At 42.0% G+C, this 22,244-nt stretch overlaps 2 protein-coding genes across 2 annotated transcripts; one reads left to right on the top strand and one right to left on the bottom strand.

Annotated features, from left to right (window-relative positions):
- Positions 1-1,473: 1,473 nt before the first annotated feature.
- Positions 1,474-4,168, bottom strand: phf5a (PHD finger protein 5A). Its single transcript, XM_080872346.1, has 4 exons — positions 4,036-4,168; positions 3,744-3,767; positions 1,777-1,943; positions 1,474-1,669 (listed from the first exon to the last, which is right to left on the bottom strand). The coding sequence occupies exons 1-4, from the start codon at positions 4,085-4,087 to the stop codon at positions 1,580-1,582; spliced, it is 333 nt and encodes a 110-aa protein (XP_080728472.1). The 5' UTR covers positions 4,088-4,168; the 3' UTR covers positions 1,474-1,579.
- Positions 4,169-7,184: 3,016 nt separating this feature from the next.
- On the top strand, positions 7,185-21,153 carry aco2 (aconitase 2, mitochondrial). The gene is made up of 17 exons (XM_080872345.1): positions 7,185-7,288; positions 8,313-8,455; positions 8,772-9,030; positions 9,119-9,211; positions 9,303-9,461; positions 9,543-9,693; positions 16,133-16,237; positions 16,377-16,468; positions 16,993-17,098; positions 17,329-17,486; positions 17,598-17,671; positions 18,140-18,251; positions 18,335-18,613; positions 18,711-18,902; positions 18,983-19,115; positions 19,204-19,325; positions 19,427-21,153. Exons 1-17 carry the CDS (start codon positions 7,253-7,255, stop codon positions 19,559-19,561), a joined length of 2,349 nt encoding a protein of 782 aa, XP_080728471.1. The 5' UTR covers positions 7,185-7,252; the 3' UTR covers positions 19,562-21,153.
- The last annotated feature ends 1,091 nt before the right edge of the window (positions 21,154-22,244 follow it).

The following is a 22,244-nucleotide window of genomic DNA, read 5'->3' as shown; positions in this document are numbered from 1 at the left end:
CTCAGAGTAGTTTGAGGAGGTGGATGTTCTAAAACAGGGGTTGGGAACTCCAGGCCTCAAGGGTTGGTGTCCTGCAGGTTTTAGATATTACCCTGGGTTAACACATTTAAATCCAATGATTAGTTCATTACCAGGCCTCTGGAGAACTTCGAGGACATGCTGAGGAGGTAGTTTAGCCATTAAAATCAGCTGTGTTGGATCAAGGACACATCTAAAACCTGCAGGACACCGGCCCTCGAGGCCTGGATTTCCCACCCCGTCCTAAAGCAACCCAGGTGGTGCTGCTGAGAGAAACTACAGGAAATGTCAGTAAACATGTTCAGTATCTCACATATTACTGCAATATGTCAGATTGATTCCTTTGTCTTTTTTCCTTCCCTCACCCACAGCTGAAACTGGAGGTTTTCTGTTAAAAGGGAGTTTTTTCTTCCCACTGTTGCTAAGTGCTAGCTCATATGGGGTCATCTGATGGCTGGGGCTATTGTACAGAGTTTACCTTACACTATAGGGCAACTGTTGTTGTGATTTGGCGCTGTATGAATAAAATTTAATTCTACCGAAGAGCTGATCACCATTGTTAAAAAATAGATATATGTTCTTATTTGGTTTTTAACAGGCTTGACATCTTGTATTAGTTTCAGCGACTCTTTATGGGGCGATCGTGGCTCAAGAGTTGGGAGTTCGCCTTGTAATCGGAAGGTTGCTGGTTCGAGCCCCGGCTCGGACAGTCTCGGTCGTTGTGTCCTTGGGCGAGACACTTCACCCGTTGCCTACTGGTGGTGGTCAGAGGGCTCGGTGGCGCCAGTGTCCGGCAGCCTCGCCTCTGTCAGTGCGCCCCAGGGTGGCTGTGGCTACAATGTAGCTTGCCGTCACCAGTGTGTGAATGGGTGGATGACTGGATATGTAAAGCGCTTTGAGGTCCTTAGGGACTAGAAAAGCGCTATATAAATACAGGCCAATTACCATTTAAATTTTGTGGCGTTTCCTATAAAGAGTGTTTGTTTTTTTTTAACCAGATGTGTTTAGTGGAGTTTCATGTATGCACGCATAATCAGAGTATAAGAAACAGGAAATCATCGCAATCATTGCTTTCGTGTAAGGTAACTAATACTCCTCAGCTGTACATGGACCCAAACCACAATATAAGAGAGACTGAAGCCCCTCACTGAAAGGGGTCAAGGGTCAAAGGGGGTTTCTTTTATTCGCCACCCATCTGTACCTTTTTAAATGATTACTAAAAACAGATTTACGTTTAAAAAAAAAAAACAAAAAAGAAAAACGATATTTTTTTACAATGAAAATGTTATTTCATTTTGGCTCTTGCCCCCTGTGTTCAGCGGTCCACAGAAAGTGGGAGTATTTATACCATTAATGGTAACAGCTCAGGTCTTTCAAGCTCTTTAATTGCCCATTTTTGTGACGTGTTCACTGATTATTTAAAAACCTTGAACGCTAACAAAGCAGTCATAGAAAAAAAGTACAAAATTGAGTTTTATTGACAAATCAAACAAAAGTTTTTTTGTGAATTTTAAAGAAAATCTGAAAGACTAAACGTTGCACTGGGTCGTCGTGGTTGCGTTCACCTCTTCTTGAAGCCGTACTTCTTTCGTTCATAGAACAGATCTGTTTTGGAGCTGCCCAGGTTTACAATCTTAGGACATCCATCTCGCTGGAGAGAGAAGAGAAAGACATTTTTTATCTTAAAGAACAAGTCTCTTGGATATTTTGCTGCTTCAGTATCCGGTGTCAAAGTGAAGAGAGGAGCGGGAAACTCACATCTTTCTCCTGGATGGTGCATTCTTTGCAGTAGTAGGCGTCGGACACACCAGGCCCCCCACATATGACGCAGCGCCCCTGATAGGAGCCGTAGTTACACTCATCGCAAATACGCACCAGTGTGCAGGGTCTGACGTAGGAATCACAGATGACACACTTTCCATCACCTGGACAGAGAAGAGAGGAAGAAGAAAGGTTTAAACTTACACCGGAGGAATTTGAGTTTAGACTTGTTTGTGCATTTTGGGGTTTTTTGGACTAAATAGCTGAGACAATAGGAATTTACAGATATAGTGACTATGTTGACTGTAGAGTTTACAAATAAAACAACAGCAATAAAATCAATGATTAAAACTAGAGATTAACATCTATACTCTGACTTATTTTCAAAAGCAAAAAGGTCATGTCTGCCGATACACCCCCTGGGTGGTCATAGAGAGTGGTGGGGTTGAGAATAGTTCCCTCCCTGCTCTTCTTTCTTCGTCCTCTAATCAGCGAACCAAGGTCAATCATTTTATAGTTTCGAACTGCGTTAAAATCTTTAGTCAGATCAAAAAAGGTTGTGCTCTACCAGACACTTCGATCCATACACCAATATATTGTAATCATGCATTTCCACCCTCATGTTTAGTCGCCTCTTTTGAGGTCTGGACACAGAAAGGTATTATTACTCTCAAAGACTTATATATTGACAGGCAATTTGCATCATTTACTCAGTTGCAGAACAAGTTCTCTCGCCCTGCGTCACATTTTTTTCATTATTTACAGATAAGAATACTCTGACGAACATAGTTTCTTAATTTTCCATCTCTTCCGGGAGAGGGGTCAATTTTTACACTCCTTCTGAGCTCCCCGGATTCTAAAAAGTTGGTTTCTGGTTTTGTGAAAGCTTTTTCAGAGTATTTAAATTTTAAATATGACTTTTTGAAGATGGCATGGGAGGAGGAGCTTGGTTTGCAAATTGGAGATGAGGTGTGGGAGAGGAGTCTGAGTAAGATTCATTCTTGCTCTATAAATGCAAGGCATCAGTTAATTCAATTCAAAGTAATTCTCAGACTTCATTACTCAAAAACTAAACTGCATAGGATTTTTCCTTCTATCAGTCCGATATGTGATCGTTGTAAACTTGGAGAAGGCTCTCACTCATTTATTTTGGACTTGCCCCAAACTGCATAACTATTGGTTGGACATTTTTAAATGTTTTTCTGATATCTACAATTGCACATTAGATCCGGACTCAATAACAGCATTGTTTGGATCTTCCTCTTCCCTTTTACACCTCAGCTCTGCTGCACAAACTACAGTTTTGTTCGGAATAGTAATTGCTAAGAAAATTATCTTGACTCTCTGGAAGTCGGATATTGTACCTCAATTCAAAATGTGGCTAATAGAACTGACTGCTCTACTGCACATGGAGAGGATTAGGAACACATTAGCGGACAATCTTAGTAATTTCTTTGTTGTGTGGCAGCCATTTTTAGATCATGTATTAAAACAAAGCTCTCTTTGATCAATCGCAAATAATTCAGTCTACCACCATAGCGTTTTATTTCTGTTTATTGTCAGTGTTGAAGTAGTATTTTTGTTGTTGCAGTGTAATCTTTTGCATTATATGTGTGTTTTTGCCCTTGTTGTTGTGTTGTCTGTTTTGTTTTATTGGTTTTTTTGTTTTGGGGGGGGGGGGGGGGGGGGGGGATTGTTTTTGTGTCTGTTTTGTCTTTTCTTTTATATCAAAAAAAATAATTAACATACATTAAAAAAGTAAATATTACTGGTGTAATAAAAAAAAAAAAAACCCACACAGATTAAATACTGATTGTTATGAACGTGGTTATAAAAATACAATTAGGTGATTAAACTTGAAGTTAAATAAATTAAACAAAAATATGACATAAACAGACTTTAACACTAGTTTAAAATACATGCCGTTAGTTGTTCCAGATATTCCTCACAGATAAAACACTTACATTTCTCGCAGAGTCTCCCGATTGCTGCGGGATAGAAACGAAACAAAGTCAGTCAATGTGACAGGAATTCACACAAAAAACAAACCCCACTTTCTTCTAGTTACGATACCCTTCTAGCCACCAGAGCCCACAGACCTGCAGACACTTCCAGGCTAACACATTTTCAATGAAATCCACGCCATGTTAGCATGGATGCTAACGCTATGACCTACAAAACAACAACAAGGGACTTCCAGACTGCAGCAAAATCCACTGTGCCGAATACTGAAACGTAAAATGAGTCCAAACTTACCAACACCAGCTTGTTTTCGACAGAAGATCAAATCTGGATGATGTTTAGCCATCTTCGATTTACGTAGGTAAAACGCTTCTCTTTCTTTTTCTTCTTCTTCTGCTGCTGCAGCTGGTTCTTCTTCTTCTTTGTCGTTTTTTGGCAGTTGGCAAACAACGATGTGGTGCATTACCGCCACCAACTGGCTTGGAGTGTGGGCCGGAATTCGCTCATATCAAATAATCGGAAAATAAATAAAATAAATAAATACTACAGGATATATATATCCATTCATACAAATGAGTTTCTTTTAGAAACTGAAACAAAGCCATAAAACGTTCATATCTAGAATTCCTTTGCAATAAATCCTTTATATCTAGCTTAATCCCCACCAGATTTTGAATCAGTTGTGCTCTTTCTTCCTGATAATTTTGATTTTGGTTTAATTTATTCCACTGCGATTACATTTCCCTGTTTGACGTTGCCCTATAATGAACAGTGTACTGTTTAATCCAGTGTGGCCAAATCTGAATCAAGATATAATTGTCTCCTCTCTCCTGGTCCTCCCTGTGCTTCTCATGTTTCTTGTTTTCCTTTGAATGGAATAAAACCATCTCCCTGTCCTCTCCTCCTCCCACAGCTTTTTGCCCTATTTCCCACATTATCTCTTTTATCGTACTCTTCATTTCAGCTTTGCTAATACTGACAGTTAAACTTGATCTCCTTTAGCAGCCTAATATTAATTTGATCTATTTGGATTTCTATTGTTTTCCGGGTTGCTGTCCATCCAAAACTCTTTGACTCCTTCACCTCCTTCTGCCAACAAGGTTTAATTGTTTCCATTGTGGGGTGATCTTTTCATGGGAAAATATGTTAAATGGTAAATGGCCTGTATTTGTATAGTACTTTACTTGGTCCCTAAGGACCCCAAAGCGCTTTACACTACATTCAGTCATCCACCCATTCACACACACACACATCCACACACTGGTGATGGCAAGCTACATTGTAGCAACAGGTGCCCTGGGGCGCACTGACAGAGGCGAGGCTGCCAGACACTGGCGTCACCGGACCCTCTGACCACCACCAGTAGGCAACAGGTGAAGTAGGACACAACAACCGAGACTGTCCAAGCCAGGGCTCAAACCAGCAACCTTCCGATTACAAGACGAACTGCCAACTCTTGAGCCACGATCGAAAAAATTTAAGATATGACACATTGATGCCATGTAAAGTAGTCAGTGTACAGCTCTAATAACAGTGTAAATTTGCTGTCGCCTCAAAATAACTCAACATACAACATACTCAACATCTAGACCGCTGGCAACAAAAGTGAGTACACACCTAGGTGAAAATGTCCAAACTGTCCCCCAAAATAGCAATATTTCGTGTGGCAACCATTATTTTCCAACACTGCCTTAAAGCGTTATGGCTTGCTAATCACCTGCATGTGCTCCAGAGCAGCGCATCTTGAGATGCTTGACGATTGCTCTCCAGATTCCTTCATCAACTCCTTACGTGCATTCATAGCCATCAGAGGTACAGTTCTCCAGATAAGATGCAATCGAGGCACAAACTATGTCAGCACGAGCAATGATTTACTGAAGAATTTAAAGAAAGACATCAAGCAGAACTTTGAAAACTGGACAGCGAGTTTCTCATCAACACCCCAGCACCTAGTCATATGAGTTGTGTCTGGGAAAGACAAATTATCATTCGCAAAGTGTACTCACATCAGCCCTTGAACAATGAGCCAAACAACTTGACAGCTCCTCTCTAAAGACATTCCAGTATGAAGTCATGGCAGTGATTAATAGCATTATTATTTTTTCCCTCCTCCCTCTTACCTGCTATTAACAAGTTCCTGTCTCTTAGGATTCTTGCTTGTTGGACATCCCCTTGGACATCTTCTTTTTCAGTTCCCTCGATACTGCACTTGGACTTAACTGCATGTTCTCATCCTCCTTCCTAAACTTCAGTATTATTTTGAATTCCTCTCTTACTATCTTCTTCCAAACTACAGCACTCCCTTCATCTGAACTTCTGCTATCGCCCGTTTCTAATTTGGCATTCCAACCAAATTTTCATCCTCTCCCCACTTACTACCTCGTCCTCGTCCTTTCCTAACTCCGTTCAGTCCTCTATACCCATATCATCCTCATCCTCTACCTGAGTCGACATTTCAGTCCAGTCACGACCCAGCTTATGCCATCCGCCGTTCACCTTCTTGCCCAGCTGCTGAGATCGGCAGCACCACCCGAGTCCATAACATAGAAAATTGGGGGCAATTTGACCAGTTCAATTCAGTTATTCAAATAATCTCCAGCTGCAACAGTGAAGTGGTTTACATGTGAATGAAAACCACCACAGCTATGAGTCCATGATCTAATACGAAGTCAGGTGAAAAAAAAGTTCACCCTTACTGAAGCAGTCATGTGAATTCAGAAGGATGCTCTCTGTTTCGTTATCATCAAGTTGTTTCTTAGTCGTTGTGTTTTTCCTGCTTCGTGCTTTTGTTTCAGGTACTGTTACTTCAGTTTACCACGGGCCCCGCTGTTCCCTGTGTGTTGTCAAGCCTCTGTCGGTGATGTTACCCGATTTTAGTTATTTCCTGTTTCATTTTGGCAACCTTTGTCCAGTGCATTTGGTATTTTGTTTTACCTTCCCTGTCTTCTTTTCCTCATTAGATGCACTTGTGTTTCCCGTTACCTGATGTGTTTTTATTGTGTCAGTCTCCCGTTTGTCATGCCCTCCCTGGATGGTTGTGTGTTTCCTTATTTCACGGTTCCTTGAGATTTCTATTTTTTTTTTTTTTTTTTGCTTCTGATCAGCCACTCCTTGTATTTCTGTCTTTCTGAAAGTTGAGCGTTAAAGCTGTCCTTTGAGCTGATGTTCTGTCTCAAGTCGTGCATTTGTGTCCACATCCTGCCTGGCACACACGAATTTTGACACTCAGACTAGCTTCAGCTAGTGTTAAAGTTCATGACAGTACAAGTAGACTTAACAAAGATGGCTTGTTTGTAAGCGTTACCAGGAAAAAGCCTCTTCTCTCTATAAAGCAGCACAGCTTAGCCCTCTACTGCATGACTTGTTTAATTTTTTTCTCCACTAAGCGGCAGCACGCTTCGTGTCACAGCTAGACGTTAAACTCCAAAGAAGAAGAAGAAGAAGAAGAAGAAGGCCGCCTTACAATTGTGTTACGTCATCACCGACCCTCACATCTTTGTCAGTGAACAAAATGGCAACTTACTGTCTCACGGTCGCTCGGCTCCAGGTAAGAGACAAATTGACTAATTTCATCGCATTTGTCCAGCCGAGGCGGATGCCACCTTCTTTATGAGATTTAATAAATCTGACTGAATGCTGTGCTGACCCAGTTCAAGCACCGAGAAGCTGAAGTGGAGAGATAAGCTGAGACACTAGCACTGCTTAGTTGTCCAGGTCATCGTGTCCCGGCTGCTCTGAACGCATCTAGCTAGTTTGACTCAGGCTTAATAAATCACGACTATAGTGACTCCGTTTACCGGGCGTTACAGTGGCTGTTCGGAGCTGTCTAATGACCGTGGATGGCTCGGCTGTAATTGACAAGTTTTGGTTTTAACAGCAAGGTTAACCGCAAGGTTAGAGCTCCCCGCATACGCACAGAGAAGCAGCCTGCAAGACAGGGAAGTAGATATGAAATAACAGAACATATTCTAGGCCCAAAGCAAACATATTTATTCAGCTAGCTTTAAAGCCGAGTGATGTGTGTAATACATGCAGTAACCGCAGGTTTTCTTGTTGGCCAAAGAGACCAACAGGTGTCAAAACTCCCATTATATGAACCCGCATTGAACTGTCACTGACGTTTATTAGAAGTCACATGCGGCTTAAAGCGAGAGAGAAGCAATAATAAACACTCAACCTTGTAAATCAAGTCTCTCACACACATTTTATGGTTTTATTGAATTACTGTACTCACATTAAAGAGCTTCAAATTTTTGAGGGGACGTTTGACACTCTTTCCAAAGGTTGACAAAGTATTTTTGGCAAGTCTTCTGGGGAGGGGCGGTGACTCTCACATGTGACGCTTGAGAACTGGGAGCAAAATAGCATTCCTAAGTTAACTTCCCATTCTGGATGGTTTTGAGCTTAGCTGTTACTAATCCTGCTCTTCCAGCTGTGCCTCACAATGATTTTCAAAAGACGACCAAAGTGCTAAAAATATTTACACTCAAGTAAATCCAGATTTGTGTCGAGGAATGGTCATTCTCTGCTTTGTTGTTCTGCTAACACTGTGTTTGTTTTTATGTCTCCAGCTGGCCCTGGGCCATGGTGCACGGCGCCTGCACATCTCCACAGCGTACAGAGCGAAGGCCAAAGTGTCCATGAGCCGCTTTGAGCCCACTTCCTTCATCAGCTACGAGAAGCTCCAGTCCAACATTGACATTGTGCGAAAAAGGTCAGCACTACCCTGATCTGCTCTATATTTGCTCTGGCACACATCAATGTTTCCTGCAACACTCGGCTTATCTGTTTGAATGCTTGGACTGTAGTGTTTGTTTTCCCTTTAACAGTTTCTCGTCATAGTTGTAGTGCCATTTGTTATCATCAACTACACAATCCTCCCTCCAGGTCCCTTTTTTTAATGTGTTATCTGTGATTTGGGAGATTGTAGTTCTGTCACGCATCTACTCATTACATTTTCCTCACTGAATCTTCTTCTGTTGGATCTTACAATCTCCCGAATATTTTTATTTATTTATTTTTTCCTCCAGGCTCAACCGTCCCCTCACCCTGTCAGAGAAGATTGTGTACGGTCACCTCGATGACCCCCACAACCAGGAGATCGATCGCGGCCGCACCTACCTGCGCCTGCGTCCTGACCGCGTGGCCATGCAGGATGCTACTGCTCAGATGGCGATGCTCCAGTTCATCAGCAGCGGGCTGCCAAAAGTGGCTGTGCCTTCCACCATCCACTGCGATCACTTGATTGAGGCTCAGGTTGGAGGACCCGAGGATTTAGCCAGAGCAAAGGTAAGCCATGTCCATTTCCACACTGTGGCGACTTCTTCTCATTAAAATATAACCTGAAACTGAGCTGTAGACGCGACTCTCTTCATAGGACGTGAATCACGAGGTTTACAACTTCCTGTCCAGTGCTGGGGCAAAATATGGCGTTGGCTTCTGGAAACCTGGCTCTGGAATTATCCATCAGGTATTTTTTACTAAACGTGCAAACAGAGCTTCAGTCAGACTATGACAGCTGTGATTATTGGGCTATAACAATGCTTTTTGTGTATTAACAGATCATCCTAGAGAACTATGCCTATCCAGGAGTAATGCTTATTGGCACAGATTCCCACACGCCAAACGGTGGTGGGCTTGGTAGCATCTGCATTGGAGTGGGTGGAGCTGACGCTGTAGATGTCATGGCGGGAATCCCCTGGGAGCTCAAGTGTCCCAAGGTTAGCGGATTGCAAAGTTCATCTTGCTCTTTTTTTTTCCTCTTTTTTTGTCATTTCATTAACGTTCTGTCTTCCTCTAAGGTGATTGGCGTGAAGCTGACAGGCACCCTGTCCGGCTGGACGTCTCCTAAGGATGTCATCTTGAAGGTGGCCGGCATCCTGACTGTAAAGGGAGGCACTGGAGCCATCATAGAGTACCATGGACCAGGAGTCGACTCCATTTCCTGCACGGGTTAGTAATCAAAAGCTTATGAGCTTGAAAGTGTTCATACAGTACAACTTCCTGTACCGAACACCAAGAAACAGCAGGATCGGAATGACTTGCTTAACCCTTGTGAGCACTTCAAAAATCCATCCTTTCATGATCCGCCCCAAAAAGTGCTCTAAAATATTATATATCAATATTTTTTTCCACTTTAAATGAGTCAGTCTTTTAAAACTACTTCTTCTTAAAATATCCATATCAAGTTTTAATTATATTTTCATTGTTTTAACCCTTTAAATCCCAGTTTGGGTACATGAGCGCCCTGTTTTTTAACAGAAAAAAACTAAAAACTTAAATATTTTCCATAAAAAACATTTGAAGTAATATTTGATAGTTATTATAATTAGGCCTTTAGATGGTCCAAAGATTGGCACCAACATTCATTTTTTTTTTTTTTTTTGAAAATATTTTTATTGAAAAAAGAAAACAGTACTTGCAGTTACCGAAATACAATCAACCTTTCTTAATTTTCCTAAGTAAATTAACATATATATATATATATATATATATATATATATGAAAAAAACAACAAAAAAAACAAAACACAACGCCCCCCCCCCCCAGTCCCACACAGATCAACACAACCATCAAACATATTAGAGGAATATAACAGTAACAAAAGTAGATTTAAACAGGCAATACCTCTAGACTAGCAAAATAAGAGATAAAGGGTTGCCACTTGTGAAAAAATTTGGCTGTGCAACCTCTCAACGTATATTTAATTTTTTCAAGTTTTAAAAAAAACATGACATCTTTAAGCCACCGGGAAATAGTAGGATACTTAGCAGACTTCCAATGCAACAATATTAGACGTCTCGCTAATAGGGATGTGAAGGCTATAATATCCCTTTGTGTGGAATCAAGTGTAAGTGAGCGAGCAGGAATCCCAAACACAGCAATCAGAGGACAAGGATGAAGAGTTACCCCAAGAACAGTTGACACAATAGCAAAATACCTTGTCCAGAAACCTTGTAGCTCAGGGCACAGAAAAAACATGTGGCTAAGGTGACAAGGAGAACCATGGCATTTATCACATTTATTTTCCACTTCTGGATACAATTCAGAAAGTCTAGACTTAGAGAAATGCACCCTGTGTATGACCTTAAATTGAATAAGTCCAAGACGAGCACAGGAGGTGGAAGATCGTATCCTCGTTATAGCCCGTTCCCAAGACTCCTCATGTATTCGAAATCCCAGTTCTTCTTCCCATGTACGCTTAAGCTTAACATTAGAGTGGTTACTAAAAGACAGAATAGCATCATAGAGTTTCGAAATGGTTCCTCTGTGATGAGGAACAAATGATAACGTAGTTTCCCACTGCTGTTCTGGAGGTAAAGAGGGGAAATTTGGGAAACACTTGGCAACAAAATTTCGAATTTGAAAATAGCGAAACAAATGGGTAACAGGGAGATTGTAACGAGAAGACAAGTTGGGAAAACTATCGAAAACACCATCCACATATAAATGTTTGAACTGTTTTATACCCTTGTCACACCACACTGAAAATGTCGAGTCCAAAAGTGAAGGGGGAAACAAATGGTTTTCGCTTAGAGGACCTGAGGAAGACGGCATTACAAAATTAAAGTGACGTCTAAACTGAAACCAGATTTTGAGTGTGTTAAGAACCACCTGATTATCAGTGTACAGAGAGGGTCTCACGGGTAAAGAGGAATAGAGCAAAGCCGGTAAAGAAGAGCCCTTACATGATGATAGCTCCAATTTACACCACGAGGAACCAGAAGATTTTAGCCAGTAGCAAAGTTTATGGATGTGAGCGGCCCAGTAATAGACTAAAAAATTAGGTAATGCAAGTCCTCCACTAAATCTGCATCGCTGCAGCAAAGTTTTAGAGACCCTAGGTGGCTTCCCTCCCCAAATGAAAGAACCAATAATCTTGTCCAGTGAAACAAAAAAATGTTTCGGCAAAAATAAGGGAATTGACTGAAATAAAAATAAAAATTTTGGTAAGATGTTCATTTTAACAACGTTAATCTTACCGATTAAAGAAAGGGGGAGATTACCCCATCTTTGAATATCAGATGTGACCCTAGATATAAGAGGAGACAAATTTGCTGATTTAAGGCCAGCTAGAGAGCGAGTCACGTTAATCCCTAAGTACTTAAACCCAGACGGACTGAGACGAAAGGGTAGATCGGACTGTTGAAGTTGACGTGCTGCCGTATTAACAGGAAAACACTCACTTTTCCCCAAATTCAATTTATAACCTGAAAACGAACTGAAGTTCTCCAGAATACTTAAAACAGCAGGGATGGAGCATGCGGGGTCAGTCATATATAATAACAAGTCATCCGCATACAATGATACTTTATGTGTAATTCCATTACGGATGATTCCCCTGAATACAGAAGAAGATCGCAACGTAATAGACAGAGGCTCGATGGCAATGGCAAAGAGTAAGGGAGACAAAGGGCAACCTTGACGACAACCACGACCCAGCGCAAAATAATCAGAGTAAATATCATTAGTATGAACACTGGCTTTAGGGGACGAATAAAGAAGCCGAATCCAGGAAATAAATTTATCACCAAAACCAAATTTCTCTAAAACTGCAAACAAGTACTCCCACTCCACCCTATCGAAAGCCTTTTCAGCATCTAAAGAAATCACAAGTTCAGGAAGTTCAGATAGACGCTTTGAGTAAATAACATTAAAGAGTGTACGGGTATTAAAAAACAATTGCCGTCCCTTTATAAAGCCATTCTGCTCTTCAGATATAATTCGAGGAAGCACATCCTCAAGGCGAGATGAAATTACTTTAGCCAATACCTTTGCATCGGCATTAAGCAGAGATAATGGCCTGTAGGAACCACAGGAGGTTGGGTCCTTGTCATTTTTGAGAAGGAGCGCTATGGTTGCTTGTGTGAAAGTAGGTGGTAATGAACCGGTTTCCAAGGATTCGTTAAACACAGACAAAAGCAATGGTGCCAATTTACCAATAAATGTTTTATAGAATTCAATTGGAAACCCATCCGGGCCCGGGGCTTTATTAGACTGCATAGCTGTAATAGCTTTTAATACTTCTTCAACAGATAATGGGGAGTCCAATTGCCCCGCATCATTAGCACCAATAACAGGGTTTGAAAGATTATGAAGAAATGCATTCATTTTAGCTTTATCCGTGGGAAATTCGGACCTGTACAACAAAGAGTAAAATGTTTTAAAGGTAGAATTAATTTCCAAGGGATCTGTAGTAATATTGTCATCAGAGTGTTTAATAATGGGGATCACACGCGAGGAGGCCTGACGTCGTAACTGATGTGCCAACAAGCGACTAGCCTTGTCACCATATTCGTAATATGAGCCACGACTGCGTAGTAATAAGTGCTCAGCCTCTTTGGTTGACATAAGATCAAATTCTGCTTGCAAATCAAGGCGCTGCTTCAGTAATTCTGGAGAAGGGTTCAGTGTATAACTTTGATCAAGGTTACTAATTGCAGCTATAAGTTCTTTAAGCCTGGCATTAATCTTTTTATTAGCACGGACAGAGTAAGAAATAACTTGACCTCTCAGGTAGCATTTAAGAGTCTCCCATAGCAGAGAATATGAGACAGAATCATCCTGATTGAAGGACAAGAACTCCTCAATAGAGCCTGAAATAAATTCACAAAATTCTTTATCCGCCAGAAGGAGAGAGTTAAATCTCCAAAGTGGAGGGCTACGTTTATGGGTAGAAAGATGAACATCCAATAGCAGAGGAGAATGATCAGATATTACAATACCAGAATAGTCGGAAGAATTAACACATGAATTAAGAGTTCTGTCGATGAAAAAATAATCAATCCTGGAATAAGACTGGTGGACCTGAGAGAAGAATGAAAATTTTTTGATTGAAGGGTTGCGAAATCTCCATGGATCAACAAGATCATTCTGTTTCATAAAATCTGAGAATGTTTTAGACATAGATGATAGAGTCAAATTACGAGGACTAGATCGATCCAAAATTGGATCAAAAACACAATTCAGATCACCACCAAGGATAAGCAAATGTGTATTCAGAAAGGGGATGTTACTCAGCAATCTATTAGCGAATTCAGCATCATCAAAATTCGGGGCATATACATTTACCAACAAAACCTTTTTCTGCATTAGGGTACCAGCAACAATGATGTATCTACCGTTCCTATCAGCGACAACATTGGTCAAAGTGAATTGAACTTTCTTATTAATGAGAATGGCCACTCCTCTAGCCTTTGAATTAAAATTTGAGTGAAAGACCTGACCTACCCAAGGGCAATATAACCTATAATGATCCTTAATGCGAAGATGAGTCTCCTGTAAAAATGCTATGTCAGAATTTAGAAGTTTCAAGTGAGTAAAAACCTTAGATCTCTTAACAGGGTTACCCATACCTCTGATATTCCAACTAATGAATCTAAGAGGCATACCTGACCCAGCAATGCTGGGGTCTATATTTCCATTAACCATTTACAAAAAGGAAGAGGAAAAAGACCAAACCAAAATGCCAGTGGCCATGAAGAGCCGAAATGGGACAGCCCCCCCCCAACCCAACCCTGAACACAAATACACCCCCAAGTCTCCACAGAACAGAACAAAGGAGACAGCAGTGTACCCCCAAAGTAGCAAAAATGATTCACCGAAGTGACTGGACTAATTGTTGTCTAAATAAAAATAAAAGCGAGAGAGGGAAAAATAACCTCTCACCAACTTCTCTACAGCATAACAGTGTGCGTAACAGTAAACATGTTTTTTTTTAAAAAGGGAAAAAATAAAAAGGAAACCAACCAACCAAAAAAAGATCTCACAGTACAAAATATGACTTCCTCAGAAGGAGAACTTTCCAACAAATCACCGAAAGTGCATAAAATTTAAAAAAACAAAACAAAAACAACATACATAAATAGATAAACAATTAAAACAAAAACAACCAAACAAAAAAATAAATAAATAAAAATTTAACAGAAACGAAAAACAACTCAGTCCTATGCAAATCAATGCAGCAAGCTTGGAGAAGATTGTGCCGGACTGGTCCGAAGTTCAAGAGTATATTATATGATCCAGTTTCAATAAATAATGAAAATAAAAGGAACCAGCACACCAACAGTACAATAACCAGCACAATGGCCTAAGAAAACAATGCACAGGTGGCGTTAAACCTAAGGAGAGCGTGAACCCTTAGCAGCATTACAGTATCAAACTGAGGAGCTAACGAGGCTCACCCAGAAATCAAAGTTTTGACATAATCACTGGCCTCCTCTGCCGAAACAAAGTCCTTCTCGACACCCTTATATGTGATGCGGAGTCGCGCTGGATGAAGCAGGCCATACCGAACACCGTCAATGCCACGGAGTTGCTGCCTGACCGTGTTGAATGCAGCACGAGCCCGTGCCACCCTGGCGGTGTAGTCGGGGAAGACTGAGATGGTCCGATCTCCAACTTTAATCTGTCGGCGTTCTCTAGCACGTCGTAAAATGTCGACACAGTCAGTGTGGTAATGAAACCTGCATACAATGGCTCGTGGACGGTCGCCAGGCTTAGGTGCGGGTTGGAGGGTCCTGTGCGAACGATCCAAAAGCGGCTCCTTCCCCAGATCAAATGCTTCTTTTAGCAAGGAAGCTACGGCGGCAGTGGTGCACGTGTCAGGGCCCTCCGGTACTCCCACTATCCTAACATTGTTGCGCCGCGATCTGGACTCCAAATCTTCACACTTACTTTCCAGCTTGGCTACATGAGCTGTGAGACCCTTGATAGTGTTTTTCATCTCAGCTATATCATCAGAGCAGACAGTAAGTGCGTGCTCCATCTCCTTCACCGTACCTTTTAGCTCAGACATGGTAGCGTCATTTGCAGCTTTATCGATCGCCAGCTGCGTCTTCACCGCCTGCAGGTCGAACTTAATGGTAGACAAAGCATCACCCAGAGTATCCTGAAGTTCCTTTTTAAAGATGTCGGCGATATCTTTCCTCAGCGAAGCCAGCAACTCGACCTTGAGAGCCTCAATATCAGGATTAGCTTGACATGTGGGGGGCTTTGCAGGAGACGACGGCTCACTCGAGGGTGTGGTCGCGGTTTGCAAACTAGGCCTCAGTTGTGTCTGAATAGTACTGCGGGTTTTAACATTTTTTGCTGCCATTTTACGCCGGCCCGAGTAAAACTTCTCAACAAGACAATCCACAAACCAAAACAGGACTGAAAATACGGCCAAAACGCGCGAATAAATAACAATTTAATCGAAATCGGCGGGAGCTCCCAGACTCGCGTCCTACTCCATCAAAGCTCAACCGGAAGTCTCCCAACATTCATTTTGATCCATTATTATTTTTTGTGCAGGAGCACATTTTTAAAAATCCATCCTTTCGTGACCCTCGGGACCAAAAATGGTCCCAAGTGACCCCAAGGGTTAACTACAGCCTGTCTGTGTGTGCAGGAATGGCCACTATTTGCAACATGGGAGCAGAAATCGGGGCAACAACCTCCGTGTTTCCTTACAATCACCGCATGAGGACCTACCTGAAGAAGACTGGACGTGCAGGTGTGTGCTGAGGTCACAGCTGATGTGTTGGCGTCCTTTTTAAATACATTCATAATCACCTAGAGAGTGATGGAAACCTGCAGAGTTGTGTCATTTTAAACTCTACTCATTGATTCCATCTCCACGTGTCTGTTCTCAGAGATCGCCGCTGTGGCTGATGAATACTCGGATTTGTTGGTACCAGATCAAGGCTGCGAGTATGACCAGATCATCGAGCTCAATCTGGACGAGGTGCGTCCCGTTTTAAGTTGAAACAGAATGCATGTAAAAGATGGCTATAGCCACTGTGACTTCACCAAGTAAATTGTATGTATTTAAAGAAGTTTGACCATCATGATGTTGGACACTAAACACACTGTTGACTTGTATTAGCTGATTTGAGGCCTAGTAGACAACTGCTCACCTAGTTGGTGCCTACCCATCACTCGAAGAGGCCACAGGCTTAATAATTGACCCTCTTAGGCTTAATACAGTTTTCAGACATGTTTTTTGTTGTTGTTTTTCTGTATTACTGTCAAGTTACATTATCACAGAATGGTCTGCTTTGTTGTCATTTTTCTGCCCCAGAGGTACTATCAGACTGTAATATCCCAGAGTGCTGTCACAGCTTTTCAGTATATCTCTAATTACCTTCTGCACCAACACAACTGATCATGACTGTAACAAATCAGAAGAGTGCAAGTGAGAGATGCATACACGCCCGTAATGATGAAGTTTGTGTGGTCCATTCAGCATTGTGCTGTTTGTTCGTGTAGCTGAAGCCCCACATTAATGGACCTTTCACTCCTGACCTGGCTCACCCAGTGTCTGAAGTCGGTGCTGCGGCTCAAAAGAACGGCTGGCCGCTTGAGGTGAAAGTTGGTACGTAACTCTCCACTGATGAATAAGCTTCAGGGCTTTGTTTGTACTTCATGTGATTATGGACTTCTAATTACAGAGCTCAGATTACAATTACAGAGCTCCTTTAGCAGTTACATAAAGCTACATTTAGGTGCCTGCTTATTTAGAAGGAGATGCGCATGTTTTGAATTGGGGGATTTTTACAGTAGATGAAGTTATAAAGTTGCTTTTTTTTTTTGTTTGTTTAAAAGGTCTGATCGGCAGCTGCACTAACTCCAGCTACGAGGACATGGGTCGTGCCGCCTCTGTGGCCAAACAGGCTTTGGATAAAGGCCTGAAGTGTAAAGCACAGTTCACAGTCACCCCCGGCTCAGAGCAGATTCGTGCCACCATTGAGAGAGATGGATATGTGAGTGTCGACACACGGAAGCAGCGGAGAGTTGCACTTTCATTACAGTAACAACAGTCTAAAGCAGTCTAAATTTAACCCTTTTTTTTGTTTGTTTTTGTTTTCCTGCAGTCAAAGATCCTTGGAGATGTTGGAGGTGTGGTCCTTGCAAATGCATGCGGACCCTGCATTGGACAGTGGGACAGGTAGATGCTGTCTCAAAGTGTTTGACTGCTTTGACTGCATACCGAAAAAAATGTGTCTTAACTAGTGCCGTCAGCGTTAATCTCGTTAAAAGGACGTTAATGCCATAACCGCATTAACGCAGCAAATCTCAGTTAGCGAGTTAGCGTGGATTGCCCCGTGCGTGGGGCTGCACGGCGTCAACGCGTTAGCGCGGTTAGCTCGTTAATGTGTTAGTGCCGTCCAGCTCCACGCACGGGGCGATCCGCACTAACTTGCTAAATGAGATTTGCTGTGTTAATGCAGTTATGGCATTAACGTCATTTTAACGAGATTAACGCTGACAGCACTAATCTTAACATATTAAAACACTGCTTCTATTAGCTAGCTAAAGACATTCTGTCTTCCCGTTCGGTGGGCTTTGGTTTTAGAGTGGCTGTTGCTCTGTGGAGCCTTGACTTGGAAAACTGCAATCTTTTTGTTTGTTTCAGGCGCGATGTGAAAAAGGGAGAGAAGAACACCATCGTCACCTCCTACAACAGAAACTTCACTGCCAGGAACGACGCTAACCCCGCAACGCACGCGTTTGTTACCTCCCCCGAGGTAAACCCACAGCAAATCAGCCCACACTACACACAAGCCTCCTTTTCACAGCTTAAAGCTTCCCCTCTCCTCTCGTCCATCAGATCGTTACTGCTCTTGCAATCGCTGGCACATTAAACTTCAACCCTGAGACAGATTACCTTACAACCCCAAGCGGGGAGAAGTTCAAACTGGAGCCCCCAAATGGAGATGAACTCCCATCCAGGGACTTTGACCCTGGCCAGGACACCTACCAGCACCCTCCTGCTGATGGCAGCAGCGTCAAGGTGGACGTCAACCCTCAGAGCAACCGCCTGCAGCTGTTGGAGCCCTTTGACAAGTGGCACAGAAACGATCTGGAGAACATGCAGGTCCTCATCAAGGTGAGGGTCCTGAAAGGGCATTGGTCTGTCAGATTTGGCCCTCAAATTCTGATCAGAGTCAAAATGTTTATACACTGGGGTCTGTCTATCTGTGCAGGTGAAGGGAAAATGCACCACAGACCACATCAGCGCCGCAGGACCTTGGCTGAAGTTCCGCGGTCACCTCGATAACATTTCCAACAACATGCTGATCGGTGCGGTCAACAGCGAGAACGATGCTGTCAACAAGATCAAGAATCACCTGACAGGAGAGTATGGAGGAGTCCCTGACGTGGCTCGTCACTACAAGGTAAAGACCAGAAGGAATCACTGAGTCTCATTTAAAACCAGAAATCTCTTCTGACATGCTTTCTGTCATGTTGCGTGAAGGCCAACGGCATTTCCTGGGTTGTGGTTGGTGACGACAACTACGGTGAGGGCTCGAGCCGAGAGCATGCTGCACTGGAGCCCAGGCATCTGGGAGGGAGAGCTATAATTGTCAAGAGCTTCGCCAGAATCCACGGTACTGCACAAACACGAGATGAGCAGAGGAATCGTAGATAGTAGCGTCACTTAATTCGCACCTCAACCTGATTTTGTCATATCCTCAGAAACAAATCTCAAGAAGCAGGGCCTGCTCCCCCTGACCTTCAGCAACCCATCAGACTATGACAAGATCCGCCCCGACGACAAGATCTCCATCAGAGGACTTAAAAGCTTCGCTCCAGGAAAGGTGAGCGGATGAAGAAATACTGAAAAAGCAGTCATAAACGCGACTGATATTCTTGCTAACAATCATGTCTTCTCCTTTTTTCTTTTTCCCATCCTTGGCAGCCTCTGACCGCAGTCTTAAAACACAGCGACGGCACTGAGGAGACCCTGCAGCTCAACCACAGCTTCAACGAGACACAGATCCAATGGTTCCAGGCGGGCTCCGCCCTCAACAGGATGAAGGAGATGCAGCACTGAGAATGAGGAAGATGATTGTCAGAGGGGGGGAACCGTGGTGAAGATTGTGAAGAATAAGGAGGATAAAGTATAATGATTATTTCATCGTCAGCATTATCTTACAGTTCTGGCTGATTTAATGTGTCTGTATGCCTGTAAGAGTTAAACGTAGAGCCAAGTGTGAAGCTAATGTTCACCGTGGAACAGTTTGCTCCGATGTTAAAATTTAATTCATCAGTACAGAGTTATTGTAAGCAGCCATGTTTCAGTGAAACATTGATAACCGGTTAGAGATTCTGTTATAACAAAAAAACGAGGGACACACTCGCACACTTTGACACACTAATCGGTGACATAATACACTGCAAGCTGATGCTCTGCTAGTGCGTTTGCAGTGTAGAGGGCAATCACCTTATTGCTTTAGGATTGTGTTGACCTCTGCATGGCAATGTTTGGCTTCATCCAAATTGTCCCAGTGTTATTCCAAAGTTCACCCTAAACAGCTAAAAGCTGCCGTGCATTGCATGTCTAAGCCCATTTAGTCCATTTAGTGACGGTCAAAATCCAAATGTTGTTAAGCCATATGCACGTATTTATTCCCCCTGAAGTTTAGCTCGTCTGCCCCCTGGTGGCCACGAGGATGTGGTTTGCTGCGTAGCAGGTCTAGCATCTTCATATAAATGCCCACTTTAACACCAAGTTTGACATCTTTTCCTTTATCTAGGAATTTGATCTAGGGCATTCTGGGAAACTTAGCTTAGCTGCAACATGTGGGACGCACTGAACATCAGATTACTGTGTATCTAACTGTGAGAGGGGGTCCTTTGTCTGGTTGTACTTCATTACAGTACATATTCATTTTAAGACCCAAAAGACGGTGTTACATTTCATGCTGTATTTAAAAAAAACAAAACAAACAAAAACAACAAACCACATGCTTTAATGCTGCTCGTGGATACAGTGACTGGCACTCTTTTTTTTCTTTCCTTGCTAATATCACAACCACTATCCCTAAACTGTTCCCAGTCAGTCCTTGTGTCTTTACAAGATCAAGCACTTCAGCCGACCCACTCCCAGTTATTTATGTGTTACTTATTTATTTTTTTTCTGCAGACTTACCTGCACCTCCATAAAAGCACAGGGTTAACTTGGACCTCTTCAAACCTATATCGTCAGGTTTTTGGTTTAATTTTTTGTTTTTTTGGAGGGCTTTGGTTTGCTGCTTCTTTTGTTTATTTTTTATTCCACCAATAAATACGATGGCATTGTTGGGGAAATGCTTAAAATAATTGTGACCAATCAGAGTTTTAAAAAACATGTTAATGAGGACACTCATAAGAAACCCAGACCAGTGATCTGTGAGGGTGTCAGTTTAATTAAAGGTCCCTCTGAAACCTTCACATGACAGAGTCTAATGCTTTTCCAAACTTCCTGGTACCCGATGAAGCTCACATCAGGTGAAGGATTTAACCCCCTCCCGATTCTAAACCAGTGTATGTCAAATGTCCGCTTTAGTGTGCTTTCTGTGTTCTCTTCCTCACAAATGATCTTTTCTGTATAATAGAAATGCAGTGGGTTGTACAAACAATAAAAATTCACAGATCTCACTTATTTGCCTGTGTTCTAGTGATGTGACTTCATATGAGCTGATTTCTTCTTTTCTCCCTCTTAATAAATGTTTTAAAAAAAACATCCTCACAATATATTTCACACATTTGGAAATAAACAGTAGACTACAGAAAGCGAGGTTGGTCTTTGATTTCTGATATTCTGGATTGATTGAAGACCTTTAGATTCCTAAAGTTAAAAAATCTGTAAATAGTGGTGTAGTCAGATGGGTGTGGATCTGGGGGGAATGTGACATATTTTTACACACGACTAACACTATGGTAACCTCATTTTTTATTTTATTTTTTTTTAAATAAATCCTCTGGTCCTTTTCCTCTAAGCCAATCAGTTGAAAAACATGTTTGCAGCTATTTTAAACAAAGTGTCAGTTCTGAAATGTCACAGAAACACGGGATGGCTATAAAGGCCCGGAAACGATTTTCAGGGAGGAAATTTTTAGTTACAAGACAGTGAAGATGTGTAACTGCAAAAATACAAGCTGCAGCTGTAAAGAAATTTAAATACATATTTAATTCCTGAGATACTGTAATATAAGAAAAAGAAGTGAACACTGTCAATTTGTCTCTATGTAATAAAGAACAGCTGCTGTAGTAAATGATTTGGAGTGAAGGGAGCTTTAATAATGACCAAATTTCATCCATAATTTAATATTAAAGTGCAAACTCCAATGCTTTAATGAATTTGGGTTGTACAGTTAACAAAAAGAATCGTTTGCAGGTGCAGCTGCGCAATATAAGAGAGAACCCCAGCAAGCCTTTTTTTAAAAGCAAGTGACTGGCGACCGTGGGGAAGAAGAACCCCCTTTTCTTAAGAGGAAGAGACCTCTGGAAGGTTGAGGAGTGAGAGGGGAAAAGAAGAGCACAGGAGAGTAAACAGGACACAAATTATTGCAAAGAATGAATGAGAGGAAGGTCTAAACTCATGTCTTGTTATCAGACACAGGATAGCTTTCAGTCATCTGAGACATGCGAGCCAAGCGGTCCAGTTAAATTAGCTTTTGATGGAAAGCTGTCAAAGAGGTGCCCATGACCACTAATGAAATTGTGTCTTATTATTAAATCAAAGCTGACATGAC

The sequence above is a fragment of the Rhamphochromis sp. 'chilingali' genome (genome assembly GCF_963969265.1).
Source record: "Rhamphochromis sp. 'chilingali' genome assembly, chromosome: 22".
Taxonomy (NCBI): domain Eukaryota; kingdom Metazoa; phylum Chordata; class Actinopteri; order Cichliformes; family Cichlidae; genus Rhamphochromis; species Rhamphochromis sp. 'chilingali'.
This window is presented reverse-complemented; position numbering and strand designations above follow the sequence as displayed.

Bases quoted from the DNA above. Each gene is read 5' to 3' on its own strand.
- phf5a (XM_080872346.1), bottom strand. From the start codon at position 4,087: ATGGCTAAACATCATCCAGATTTGATCTTCTGTCGAAAACAAGCTGGT. The intron at 3,768-4,035 runs GTAAGTTTGGAC...TCTATCCCGCAG, and splicing joins TCGAAAACAAGCTGGTGTTG to CAATCGGGAGACTCTGCGAG. The intron at 1,670-1,776 runs GTGAGTTTCCCG...TTCTCTCTCCAG, and splicing joins GCACCATCCAGGAGAAAGAT to CGAGATGGATGTCCTAAGAT.
- aco2 (XM_080872345.1), top strand. From the start codon at position 7,253: ATGGCAACTTACTGTCTCACGGTCGCTCGGCTCCAG. The intron at 7,289-8,312 runs GTAAGAGACAAA...TTATGTCTCCAG, and splicing joins TCACGGTCGCTCGGCTCCAG to CTGGCCCTGGGCCATGGTGC. The intron at 18,252-18,334 runs GTAAACCCACAG...CTCGTCCATCAG, and splicing joins CGTTTGTTACCTCCCCCGAG to ATCGTTACTGCTCTTGCAAT.